The sequence below is a fragment of the Zosterops lateralis genome (assembly GCF_965231275.1).
Source record: "Zosterops lateralis genome assembly, chromosome: 1".
Taxonomy (NCBI): domain Eukaryota; kingdom Metazoa; phylum Chordata; class Aves; order Passeriformes; family Zosteropidae; genus Zosterops; species Zosterops lateralis.
Window position 1 is genome coordinate 151,223,466 of NC_139762.1, and position 12,913 is coordinate 151,236,378.

Here is a 12,913-nt window from a genome sequence, read left to right on the forward strand (position 1 = left end):
GAAAAGGTGGAGAAGAGGAAAATAAAGAAGGAAAAATTGCTGGAAAAGGAGCAGGAGATGGAGAAAGATGAGGAGGGAGAGAAAGGAGTGGGAGGTGAGGAGGAGGAGGAGAGGGTGGGAAAGGGAAGTGAAGATGGAAAAGGAGTAAAGGAGGAGGAAGAGGTGGATGAGAAAGGGGAGGAGGGATTGGGAGAGACTGGGAGTGCAGGGATGGGGCAGGAAGTGAAGAAGGAGGAGAATGAAAGGAAGGGAGATGTTCTAGGGAAAGAGAAGCGGAAAAACAAGAAGGAAAAGCCAGAGAGGGAAACAAAAGAGATGGAGAAAAAGAGTGAAGAGGAGGAAATCCCAGGGAAAACTGGGGAAGAGAAATCTAAGGAAGGAGAAGAAAAGAAAAAGGAAGAAAGGAGCAATAAAAAGACTAAAAAACAGAAGGAAGAAGAAAAAGAGGCGGAAAACAAATGGAAATGGTAAATTCCAGCATGCCTTTGGCAGGTCTAATCCTGGGACTGTGATTTTCATTTTATTTTGTGGGGCAAAACAGTGAAAATCCCTGTTTTTTGGCTATTTTCCTATATTTCCCTGAGCCTTGAACTCGCCACTCTTGGAAATAGGTGAGAGATAAGGGAGGGTCCTGAATGCATAGCAGAATTTGTCTCATAATTGGTTTTGGTTTAAAAATTTATTTGTAATGTTTATTTCTTCTTCAGAGATTTTTCCTCATGCCCTTCCTGGTAAGGGAGAAGCTCTTAATTATTGGAAGGAAACAATAGTAATAATAAGTCCAAGATAACAGCACGTCTATCAGGGAGCTGTAGAGGGGTGAAATTCCTTCCCTACTTTGCTTCTCCAGCAGATTTGGGATGATCCAGGCGGGTGTTTTATAGGAAAGGATGTGGGATGTGGCAACTGGATGCTGAGTTATTTTTTTGGAAGTTATTTTGGAGTTATTTTTTTTAACCACTTGGTGTCACTCTCTCCCAGATCTCCCCAAGATCTGGGACAGACCGGGAGGATTTTTTTTTGGGATGCTTTTTGGGAGCCTGATCTGGGAGGAGCCCTTATCCCAGACAGGGATATCCATGGATACCTGGAGCTTTGAGGTGGCCCTTGGAGGAGCCAGGGTGATGTGAAAAGTGGGTTTATATATATATATATATATATGTATGTATGTATGTATGTATATTTATTCTTTTTCCCAATCAATGCCTTGTTTGAAATGGGTGGATCCCATTTGTTATGTCAGAATTCAATCCCAAAAAAACACCCACAGCTACATTCCCCATGAGGAAGTTCCCATGTGTCACCCTCCTTGGCCTCTGGGTGGGCTCGGGGGGCTGTGGGAAGGTGAGTGTGGGGGATGCCCTGCAGGGATTTGAGATCCCAGAATTTTGGGAACAGAGACAATCACGAAATGATCCTGATTTTGTCTTTCTCCAATGCTTTCATCCCAAATTCCTGGAGTTTGTTGGTTCTCCTTGACTATTTCATTTCCTCTGTTTTTATGGCAAAACACAACTTTGGATACCATGGATTTATTCCACTCTGTTTCCCATGGGGAGGGGGGGGAAAAAATCACAAATAATTTTTGGGGTACCACTGAGTGAGAAACAGGAAGTTTGCTTTCTCTGTCTGGAATCTTGCTGTGAGAAATCCTTGGCTTTTTTTTTTTTTTTTTTTCCTGGAGATGGCAGGATTAAGGGGCCAGTGCCAGCCTGGGACAAAGATCCCTGCCTGACCCCTGCTGTCACCAGAGCTCTTCCTCTAACCCTAACCTGTGGTTTTATCCTTCTTTTTAGAGTGCTGCTCCTGCTTTTCCAGTTGGATTTTTTTTGACATAATTAGTTTTTAAATTTTATTTTACTGGAATTTTTTTCTTGCTGTTTTTTTTTTGAAATCCTCACAGTTAAAATTTGTAGTGGCTTTAAAATCCCATTTGTGCTCCTTCATGGGGGAAAATTCCTTAAGATGTTATTTGCATTAAAATCAAAGTTGTCAATATTTATGAAGCACAGGTTTCCCAGAGAATCCCTGGCTGCCCCATCCCTGGAAGCATCCCTTGGATTGGATGGGGTTTGGAGCAACCTGGATTAGTGGAAGGTGCTTATGGAAAGGGATTGCAATGAGGTGACTTTTAGGATCTCTTCTCTCCCCCCCCCGAGCTCCTCCATGTCACCACAACCTCAATGTCATGGATTCCATTCCACTTTTCCTTGTTTTAAAGAACAGGGTGACTGAGGCAGCAGCAGAGGGAAAAAAAAAAAAGGGATTTCACCTGGAGTTTTCCAGATGTTGCTGCTCTGAGCATTTTCCTGGTGTGACCTTGGGAGGAGGTGCCACATTTGGGATGTTCTCATGGATTTCTGCATGTCTGTTTCAGGTGGGAAGAGGAGAAGAAGGAAGATGGAGTCAAATGGATGCAGCTGGAGCACCGAGGGCCCTACTTTGTGCCCCTCTACGAGCCCCTGCCTGAGGATGTGCAGTTTTATTACGATGGTACAGCTGGGATGGGACCCTGGGGCTTGGGGTGGTGTCCTCTCCTTAGGGAAGATGAATATCCCATTGGAAAAGCTGTGGGTTAAAGCTGGAGGATCTTACATGTGGTTGGAGTTATGGGGTTTTTGGGGAGCTGATCCTAATGGCTGTTCTTTCTCATTAAGTTGCATTTTGGATCCACATTTTCCCACAAGCTGGAAAAATGAGATTTTACTGGTCCGTGGCCTCCATGGCTGACACATCCAAGGATTTGGCTGGGCTACTCTAAGTTCCTGATGTCCCCAGGGTCACCTTATGTGACCTTAGAGCAACTCAGGGTGTCACTGGCAGGACAAATCCCAATTTGCCTCCATGTTTTCCTGCAATTCCCACTGAGTTTCCTGCCATTCCCTGTTCCCAGTTCATCCCCGAACTCATTTCTGATGGATCAAAGGGAGGGGGGAAATAAGGACATTGGGAGTCAGCCAAGGGATGCTGGAGATGGAAAGGGATCACATTCCCTTGGTGTTCCTTGGTTCCCTGTGGCTTCCCTTTTTTTTTTTTTTTTTTTTTTTTTTTTTTTTGTTTTGTTTTGTTTTGTTTTTTTTTTTGTTTTTTTCAGTAGGAAAAAGGCCTCCTTTGGAAAAAGGAGGGCACTTCTGGGATATCCATGGAGGTGTCAGGGATTTTGGCTCCATGGGGAGGAGCACTGACAGGGTTTGGACCTTCTCTGTGATCTTTGAGGTGTTGTAGATCTGGGCGTGTGGCTTTGGACTTTGGGATCTTTGATGTTGACTTTTTTTCCTAAAAAATGTTACCATTCTTGGATGGAAAAGGGTTTGTGGACAGGCAACAACTCCAAGTAGGAAGGGCCCATGGATAAGCTGGTGTGTAGGGGTTATCACGGGGCTGCTCCAAGGCTCCATTCCCTTCAGTCCAGAAATCCCAAAAACCAGTGGTTCAAGTAAGAATCAACCATTTCCTGGACATCTGAAGAGGACTTTTTCCTTAAAAAAAAAAAAAAAAAAAAAAAATTATTTCCAAGTAATTCCTAGGATGAGCCAAGGTATTCCTTTGGTTTTGTTGTATTTCTCCAGCCAAAGAACTCAGGAGGGAGTGGTGGCTTTGCCTCCAAGAAATGATTCAAGATCCTTAGAAAATCTAAGAAATAATCCAAGACTCTGTCCAGAGAAGCTGTGGCTGCTCCTTCCCTGGAAGTGTTCCAGGCTGGACAGGGCTTGGATTCACCTGGTCTATAAGTGTCCCTGTCTCTCTTTTCCCAGGAAAACCTATGAAGCTGAGCCTGGCCACGGAGGAAATTGCCACATTTTATGCCAAAATGTTGGATCATGAGTACACCACCAAGGAGATCTTCCAGAACAACTTCTTCCATGACTGGAGGAAGGTACCTTCCCTGGGAGGGAAATCCATCAAACCCATCAGTCCCAGGGGATGGAGGGAATGGGGGGGATTTGTTCCTTATTTACGATTTTGAGGTTCTAAATCCTGATTTATTTCCGTGTTTTGTGGGTTTGGGCTGGGGTTTGCTTCCTGTGCTCCCTCCAAGTTTTAGTGATGGGTGCAGGTGGTGGATGTTGCAAACAGCTCCAAAATCAGTTTGGGACACCAAAGGAATGAAGGAATGACATCTGATCCCAAAACAATCCAAAACTCTTTCTAGGGAATGTTTACACCTCCCAAATATATTTGGTGCTGTCCCTACAGTTGTGTTTGGGGACTTTTTTCCATATTAGCTTCTTCCACCCCAGAGCTAGCTCTCTTTTTTTCAAAGAACTGGAATGAGGGTCTCTTATTCCCTTTTCCAAGGACAGGCACAAGCAGCAGCTCCATGTGGAATTAGTTTTTGCCTCCTGGATTTCCCAGCCCCTCTCATCTCTTTCCCAGGAAATGACCTCAGAGGAGCAAGAGATAATCCAGGACCTGGACAAATGTGACTTCAGGGAGATCCACAAATATTTTGTGGACAAAAATGAGGCCCGGAAAGCGCTTTCCAAGGAGGAGAAGCAGGTGAGGACTGGTTCCTATGACACATTTTGGGTCCAGTTTTGGGAATTTTGGCTTCCTGAGCGTGGACTTCTTTAATCCAGCTCTGTCTCCATTGCCCGACTCTTCCTGAATTTTATCATCGGATCCTGCACATTCCACAGCTTTGCAGGGTCCCAGTCATCCTTGGATCATGGTTTGGCGTCCAGAGGATTGTGGACTTGGCCAAGGGAATGATGGCACTTAGACTTCTTGGTTGGAATGTTAAAGATCCTTTCCAATCCAAACCATTCTGATTTTTTTTTTTTTTTTTTTTTTTTTTTTTTTTTTTTTTTTTTTTGTGCTTTCCTGGTTTCAGAAGCTGAAGGAGGAAGCGGATAAGATCCAGGAGGAATATGGATACTGCATCCTGGACGGGCACCGGGAGAAGATTGGCAACTTCAAAACTGAACCTCCAGGGCTCTTCCGTGGCCGTGGGGAGCACCCCAAGATGGGGATGCTGAAGAAGAGGATCATGCCAGAAGATGTCATCATCAACTGCAGCAGGTGGGTTTGTCCTTGGAAGTGCTGAGCTCCTGGGGCTTCCCTTGGGATTGGGAGACACTGGGCACTTCCTCTGCCCAGAGTTGGGGTTTTTCCATCTTCTGAAATCCCTGTTTTCCATATCCTGGGAGTGTTTTTCCCTCTGAGTTAGGTGAGCTGGATTGGTCTTAAGCCACCCATTTGAAGACCTTGATTTGATTCAAAACATTCCCCACTAGTCCAGCAAGTTTTCCTGCTGTTCCCAGCATCCAAATGATAAACACCTGATTGTGGGAAAGGTCAGGAGCAGCTGAGGGAGCTGGAGGGGCTCAGTCTGAATAGGAGGTGGCTGGTGGGGACCTTCTAAACTCCCTGACAGGAGGGTGGAGCCACATAGGGCTTGGTTTCTTCTCCCAGAAAAAAAAAAAAAAAAAAAAAGTTTGGGAGAAGAGGAAGTGGCCTCAAGTTGTGCCAGAGGAAGTTTACTTTGGATATTAGGGAACATTTCTCCACAGAAAATGTTGTCAAACACTGGAAGGGGCTGCCCAGGGCAGTGGTGGAGTCACCAGGCCTGCAGGGATGTGAAAGCTGTGTAGATGTGGCACTTGGAGACATTGTTTGGTGGCCCTGGCAGTGCCGGTTCATGACTGGACTCAGTCTTGGAGGACTTTTCCAACTTTAATGATTCCATGTTGTGGAGTAATTACAGGTGGATCACAAGTTTTCTCAATGTGGTGACCCATCCTTGGCTCAGTGAAAACTTCATTCTTCGTGGCCTGAGCGCTCTAATCCTGCTCCTTCCCACAGGGATTCCAAGATTCCTGAGCCCCCAGAAGGTCACAAGTGGAAGGAGGTGCGCTTTGACAACACGGTCACCTGGCTGGCCTCGTGGACAGAGAACATCCAGAACACCTTGAAGTACATCATGCTGAACCCCAGCTCCAAGCTGAAGGTTGGAATGGTGTCCTTGGTCAGGTGAAAAAAAATCTGGGAAAGCCAGGATGTAGAATATCACCACTTTCTTTTTATTATTGTTATTTCTTTTATTTTATTCTGGCCCTTCTCTTAAAAGTGGATAAACAAAATGAAAGGGGTGAGAGGGAAAGGAGAGAGATGATTGTGAAGCTTTAAAATTGTTCCAAGGATTGGGTTGCTCCTGGCAGAGTCATCCCGGTGCCATGCTGCTCATCTGTGTCCTGGGAAGGCTGTTGGAAGCCAGACAAGGGCTGAAAGGATCCACAGGGACCACAGTTGGGTTAATTTATACCAGGAAGTGGAGGGGGTAGGAAGAGATAGGATTGAACTCTGAGGGAAGAGAAGGGGGATTTTAAGACTCTTTCCAAAGGCTCAAGGAAAGTGGGAATGCAGCCCAGGTGGACACAACTGAGCAAGAGCTGTATCAGTCCACGCTGGTGTCCAAGGAGCCACCTTTGGCCATGGCTTGACTACCTGATCATTGCCAAGCTCAGCACTCTGACTAGGCCAGGATCCAGATCCAGCATGGTCAGCAGAGGGCACAGAAACCTTGGATGAGCTGTTCCTTTTCCAGTTTATTCCCTTCATGGGTTTTCCTCAAAAAAAAAACAGTGGGGTTTGAGCAGGATTTAGGTGCCAGAGGTGTTTCTAGAGCAGGACTTGACTGGTAGGGGTGGGATAAATATGGGGCACGGAATGGCAAATATCCTGGTTTCCCATTCCAGGGGGAGAAGGACTGGGAGAAATACGAGGTAGCTCGGCGTCTGAAGGATGTTGTCCACACAATCCGGGCTCAGTACAGAAAGGATTGGGAATCCAAGGAGATAAAGAAGCGGCAAAGAGCAGTGGCCCTCTACTTCATTGATAAGGTACCCACAGCCTCACCCTGAGTCCCCCATCCACCTGGAAGTTGGGAATTCACTTCCCTCATCCACCCCACTGTGCAGTTTTTGGTGTTGGCTGGTCCTGCCCACCCAGGATGGCTCCATATGAGGGATCTCGGGATGATTATGGAATCCTGGAATTTACAATTTATTCAGCCTTTTTATAATATGTTGTGCTAAGAAGGCACGTTGTTGGTCCGTAGGACTGACACTTTTCTCGTTGGCTAAATAAGGGAAAAAAGAAACAACACCTGTTGTTATGGAAAAGGAATATTGTCTACACAAGGTTGTTTGGGGGGAAAAAAAGAAGACTGTTGAAAAGTTTCCCTTGGGAAGAGCTAGCAATTCTAAGGCTCAGAAAATATCAGGTTCACAGGCAGGGACACCTTCTACTTGATCAGGTGGCTCCAAGCCCTATCCGGCCTGGATCCGAATATTTCCAGAGGCGTGACAGTGAAAATTGTCCCTAGTGGAAGGTGTCCCTGCCCAAGCTCCCTTCCAAATCATTCTATGAATCCACAGATGGAGATGATCTGATCTGCTCTAGTCCCGATCCACGTGAAACAACCCGGGAAAGGGGAATTGAGGTGGATTTGGCATGGAATGGACAACTCCTTGTTTCCTTCCAGCTGGCCCTGCGAGCTGGGAACGAGAAGGAGGAAGGGGAGACAGCAGACACGGTGGGCTGCTGCTCCCTGCGTGTGGAGCACATCCAGCTGCACCCCCGGCTGGATGGGCAGGAGCACGTGGTGGAGTTCGACTTCCTGGGGAAAGACTCCATCCGTTACTACAACAGAGTGTCCGTGGAGAAGCTGGTGGGTAGGGCAGGAATAAGAACTGCTTAGTTATCTGGATTCCCCCCATGTTTTATCAGTCCCAAATTTCCATCCAAAACCTCTTAACTATTGAATTTCTCAAAGAGCTAGGTGTAATAAGTTCTGTGATGCTGTTTTACACTACAACAACACGGACTCTGAGCTTCAGAAGGCTGAAAATGACTCTTGTTTTTGGGATGTGACTCCCTTATATACTGTTTTACACAGACCAATTTGATTGGTGGCACAAAGACAAACCTCTTTGCTCCCATTGGTCAGACCAGAGGGACATCAAGAAGAAGTCTCTCCTAGGAAAAGGAATGAATAACATAGTACAGTTCACAAAAATGTTTCTCCTGTTTAGAGAAAAACTCCCTGGGAAAAGAATTTCAGAAAACCAAAACATCTCAGGCATGAAACCAGGACTACAGTTCTGTGAGGGGCTCAATACCTCTGAGGGTGTCTAGCACTTTACAGAAAATGGCTTCAATAATTTCAGGTTGAGTGTGTCTTGAAAAAGCAAAAGGGTTCTAATAAAAGAAGAAAATAATACTAAAAACAAAGAATAAAGCCTAGCACAGTGTAAGGACAAATCCCATACACTTGCTACAACACCTCGAGAATGCACTGAGAAGCCTCGTGCTCTCCCTTAAGTATTGGATCATTTAGGTGAGTTTTTTAAGTAAACAGCCCAATAGAGAATAGCTACTTTTCTGAGGAACAGGTTACGAGACCTATCAGTGTTTTTTGTCTTGGAGCTGAGCCAATTACTGTCAGGAGGGCAAAGAAACTTGTGGTGTTCTTCCCTTAAAAGGTTTTGGGGTGAACCTTAAACCTTTCCCTATATGGAAACACCTGCTCAGGTGTGGGGTGCTTTACTACATCTTACCATGGTGTACTTTAACCCTGGGGAATGGGGGGAATTTTGGGATAGAACTTCCAAGGTTGCTCTACCCCATGAACCATGAGGGAGAAGTCCCACCTCTTGCTGGAGCACCCTCAGTTGCCTTGTGGGTGTCAGGACTTGAAATGTCTCTGTTTGTATATTTTCCTTTGCCCATGGGAAAGGTTTTAATGGTGTTTGTGGAGAATCTGGAATGTCAGAGATGGGAAAGATGGCAGGGGAACAACACCCAGTAGCACCTTGAAGTTGAGAAGGTTTGGTGGGATGTGCCAACATGAGGGTGAATCACAGTCCATCTGGAGGAGGAGAGAGATGAGGGAGATGTCTGGGAGCAATTCCTTCCTTGGCCCTAACCAGGGCTGTCCTTTGTCCCTCTACAGGTGTTCAAGAACCTGAAGCTGTTCATGAAGAACAAGGACCCCACCGATGACCTCTTTGACCAGCTCACTGTGAGTTGTCACCTTGAAGCTTTTCAAACAAAAAGTGGCCCTTTTTGTGGTCCTGAAGGAGGAGAAGCCAAACCATTACACCCTTGGCCACCTATGGTAGTTTTCCCTCTGCCTGGTTTTAACTCTCTGCTCTCCAGAGGCACCACTGTCACTGTTTGAACACCCTGTGAGGTTTTCCAGCCTCTGTCTGCACTAGAACATCTCTGCTTCCCTGTGTCCCTACTGAGGAGCTGGATTCCTGCTCCTTCCCTCCTCCAACTCCAACAAACTTGGGCTTTTTTTAGCCTGGGAAGGTCTGCCCATGTTTTGGGGAATTACTGGAGGTGCCGGACCTCAGGTTTTTGATGCTTTTGTACCTCATTTGGGCTCTACAGAAGTGGGAGAGGTTGTTGGAGGGATGTGCTGCCTTCCCTCTTGGAAAAACCTCCTCCCTCATCTTCCTCAGGATGGGATATGGGATCGATGAGCAGCTCCATGTTCTCTGTAGAATAGGGATGTGATATTGGATGTGAGATCAAGAATGATTGTTTGGGAAAGACCTCTAAGATCATCAAATCCAAGTATTAAGCCAGCACTGCCAGGTCCACTACTAAACCACATCCTCAAACTACCGATTTGTGTCCTCTTGGACACAGAGGGGCAGAAATTGTTGACTTACAGAGTTGTGTGGTTGTTTTTTTTTTGTTTGTTTTTTTTTTTTTTTTTTTTTTTTTTTTTTTTTGTGTGTGTGTGTGGATTTAGGTGGAATTTTAGGCCAGTTTTGGGTAGCTGATGACCTGACCCCCCCAAGTAGCTCTACAAACTGTAAGACTTAATTTTTTGTTGTTGCCTAATTTTGGTTGCTTAGGCAGAAGATGGTCTAAAAAGAGATTTGTCCTGGCTTCTGCTTGTTCTATTCCTTTGTGGAATCATGGAATGGTTTGGGTAGGAAGGGACCCCAAAAGCTGTCAAGTTCCAAATCTCTGCCATGGGCAGGGACACCTTCTGCTATCCCAGGTTGCTCCAAGCTCTGTCCGAACTGGCCTTGAACAATTCCAGAGATGGAGCCAGCCACAGCTTCTTTGGGAATTCCGTGCCAGGGCCTCAGAGAGAAGTCCTTCCCAATATCCCGTCAAACCCTTGGTCAGTTTGAAGCCATTCCTATTTTTCCTGTCAGTGGAGCTCCTGCTGTGACTTTCCCCATCCTTTTTCCTGTTTTCCCTCCTCCAGACAACCTTCCTGAACAAACACCTCCAGCACCTCATGGATGGTTTGACGGCCAAAGTCTTCAGGACCTACAATGCTTCCATCACCTTGCAGGAGCAACTCAAGGCCCTCACCAACCGTGAGTTCCAGTGGTTCTGGTTGGGACCAAAGGGCTCAGGAATGTCCATCTATTGCCTTGGGATCCCTAAAACTGCCCATGACCCACCTGGCCAGGTGATGCTCCACATAGTGGGGCCAGGAGTAACATATGGGGGTGAGCAGCAAGTTGGGGATATTGGTAAGTGAGAAATGGTGAACTCGGGGATACTCTGACTAACTGATGGCCAGGATGGGAATATTTTTCCCTCTTTTCCTCATGTTGCTGGTTGGTTGCGCTATTTCTGCCTCCTTGGGTGCGTGAGGGATTAGTCACAGCATCAGATCGTGATGGCTCAATTGTCCTTCCCCAATTCCCACAGCCATTATTGCTCTCCCTGGAGAGAGAGAGAATGTGACAGCAACTTGTTTTCCTTTCCTTCTGCTGCATTCCCTGCTTTTCCCAACTCTGGGAATGGAGTCAGAGTGATGTTTTAATTTCTTTCCAGCTGAAGACAACGTTGCAGGAAAGCTTCTGTCCTACAACCGAGCCAACCGAGCCGTGGCCATCCTGTGCAACCATCAGAGATCTATTCCAAAAACCTTTGCCAGGTCCATGCAAGTCCTCCAGGAAAAGGTAAGACAGACCCAGCTGAGAGATCCCTGACATAATCTGGCCCTCTGAATTTTATTTTTTGGGCTGGGGTGCTGTCTGAAGGAATCACCTTGGTTGAGAACATCAGGGAATGTCCTGGGAATAGTGGGTTGCAACCCAGGGGGGTGGAGAGGGATGTGGTGACCTCAAATGCCAGAGGAAGCTCACTTGGTACAGAATTTGGGTGAGTTTTGATGAGTTTGGGGCATTTTTCATCACTCTGTGTCTTCAGACAAAGCTGGGGGCCTTTTGTGATGGCAGCTCTGGCCCAGCTGGATCAAGATCAGGGAAATTTGTTTTCGTGTCTTTTTTGCAGGAAGAGCAGCTTGAAAATACCCTAAATTATCACTTTTAATTGTCCTCAGACTTTGCTCACACCTACTGATGGACTGGGACTTTTCTGAGGGCTCTGGTGCTGTCGCAAGTCCCTCAGTCTCAGGCAGGTGCAGAGGATGAACAGATTTAGGAGCTCCAAGTGTTTGTGGCATCTGGGCTGGGATGACATTTTAGAAGCTGTTAAAAAGTTCTTGAGCCCAGAAAATGCTGCAGGAACAAACTGGGAAGTAGGATTGGTGAGAAATTGAGGAATGGTGTGTGAAAAAGGAAAAGAAGGGAGGAAGCTGAAATCTCCAGGGAGGTGTTAAGTGTTGTCTGATTTTTCACCTTTGCAGATTGATGCCAAGAAGAAACAAGTGGAGGAAGCCCAGGAGGAAGTGAAAAAAGCTGAAGATGAGTTTAACGAAACAAAAGATGCCAAAGCAGAAGCGTGAGTGGCTTTTCCTTGGAATCCTCTCTTGCAGAGGGGTCCAGAGGGGGCCTATGGATGGGGGCAGATGTGTTCCCAACACCCCATCAAAACAGAAATGCTCATGTTTGAGATTGGGTCCTTCTTGTCCCATGAAAGTTTGGAAGGTGGTTAAGATCTTGTGGATGGTTCCCTACAGGGACACCTCCCACTCTCCCAGGTTGCTCCAAGCTCTGTCCAAACCTGTCCTTGGAATTCCAGGGATGGGGCAGCCACAGCTTATTTGGGCAGCCCATTCCGGGGTGCTGGATTTTGTTTGCCCACCTTTGGTGGTGGAAATTACATTTTTTTTTGTTAATTTTTAATATTAAAAAAGCATCTCACCAGATCCAAACTCTTGAGGGATAGATTAGTGCTGAACGCTACCTTTCGCTTTGCCATTCCAGGGAATTTCTGGGCTTTGGGACATTCTCTATTGTTCCTTCTCCTTTCCCTCAGGAATACGGAGAAGAAGAAGAAGCTGTTGAAGAGGCTGGAGGAGCAATTGGCCAAGCTGAATGTCCAGGCCACAGACAAAGAGGAGAACAAGCAAATAGCTCTGGGCACATCCAAGCTGAATTACCTGGATCCCAGGATCAGTGTGGCTTGGTAAGTCTTGGGTGTGAAAACACAGAATGGTTTGGGCTGGAAAGGATCTTAAAATTTGTGGTGTTCAGTGGGCAGGGACACCTTTCACTGCTCCAGGTTGCTCCAAACCCCATCCAGCCTGTCCTTGGAGACTTCCAGAGATGCAGTGGAGAGGACACTGCTGGATAACTGGTCCCCACTGGTGTCTTGTGGTCTGCACAGGTGCAAGAAATTCGGGATTCCCATCGAGAGGATCTACAACAAGACCCAGAGGGAGAAGTTTGCCTGGGCCATTGACATGGCTGGTGAGGACTTTGAATTCTGAGCTGGTGCCTTCCACATCAAATCCCAAATCCTGGTCATTCGGTGCTGTTGGGAAGCTTATTTTTTCTTTAATTTGCTGCTGCTGAGGGCTGAGGGTTGTCTGAGTTCAGTGCCTTTTTTTTTGTATGGAAAAATAAACACCTGTATTTCCAGCTGAAACAAGTATTGCCGTTTGGGATTTGGGACTTTTGGAAGTCTTAATTCCTCTTCAGAGTTGCCAAGTACTTGGGATTTGTTTTCTTTCTTCCTCTGGAGT

The 12,913-nt window shown here is 46.3% G+C and overlaps 1 protein-coding gene across 1 annotated transcript; it reads left to right on the forward strand.

Moving 5' to 3' along the window:
* Positions 1-182: 182 nt before the first annotated feature.
* Positions 183-12,658, forward strand: TOP1MT (DNA topoisomerase I mitochondrial; the record flags this gene model as incomplete). Its single annotated transcript, XM_083876792.1, has 14 exons — positions 183-467; positions 2,378-2,493; positions 3,756-3,877; positions 4,378-4,500; positions 4,835-5,022; positions 5,806-5,950; positions 6,699-6,842; positions 7,487-7,672; positions 8,957-9,025; positions 10,235-10,349; positions 10,816-10,943; positions 11,633-11,727; positions 12,205-12,354; positions 12,556-12,658. Exons 1-14 carry the CDS (start codon positions 211-213, stop codon positions 12,656-12,658), a joined length of 1,941 nt encoding a protein of 646 aa, XP_083732918.1. The 5' UTR covers positions 183-210.
* Between the last annotated feature and the right edge of the window lie 255 nt (positions 12,659-12,913).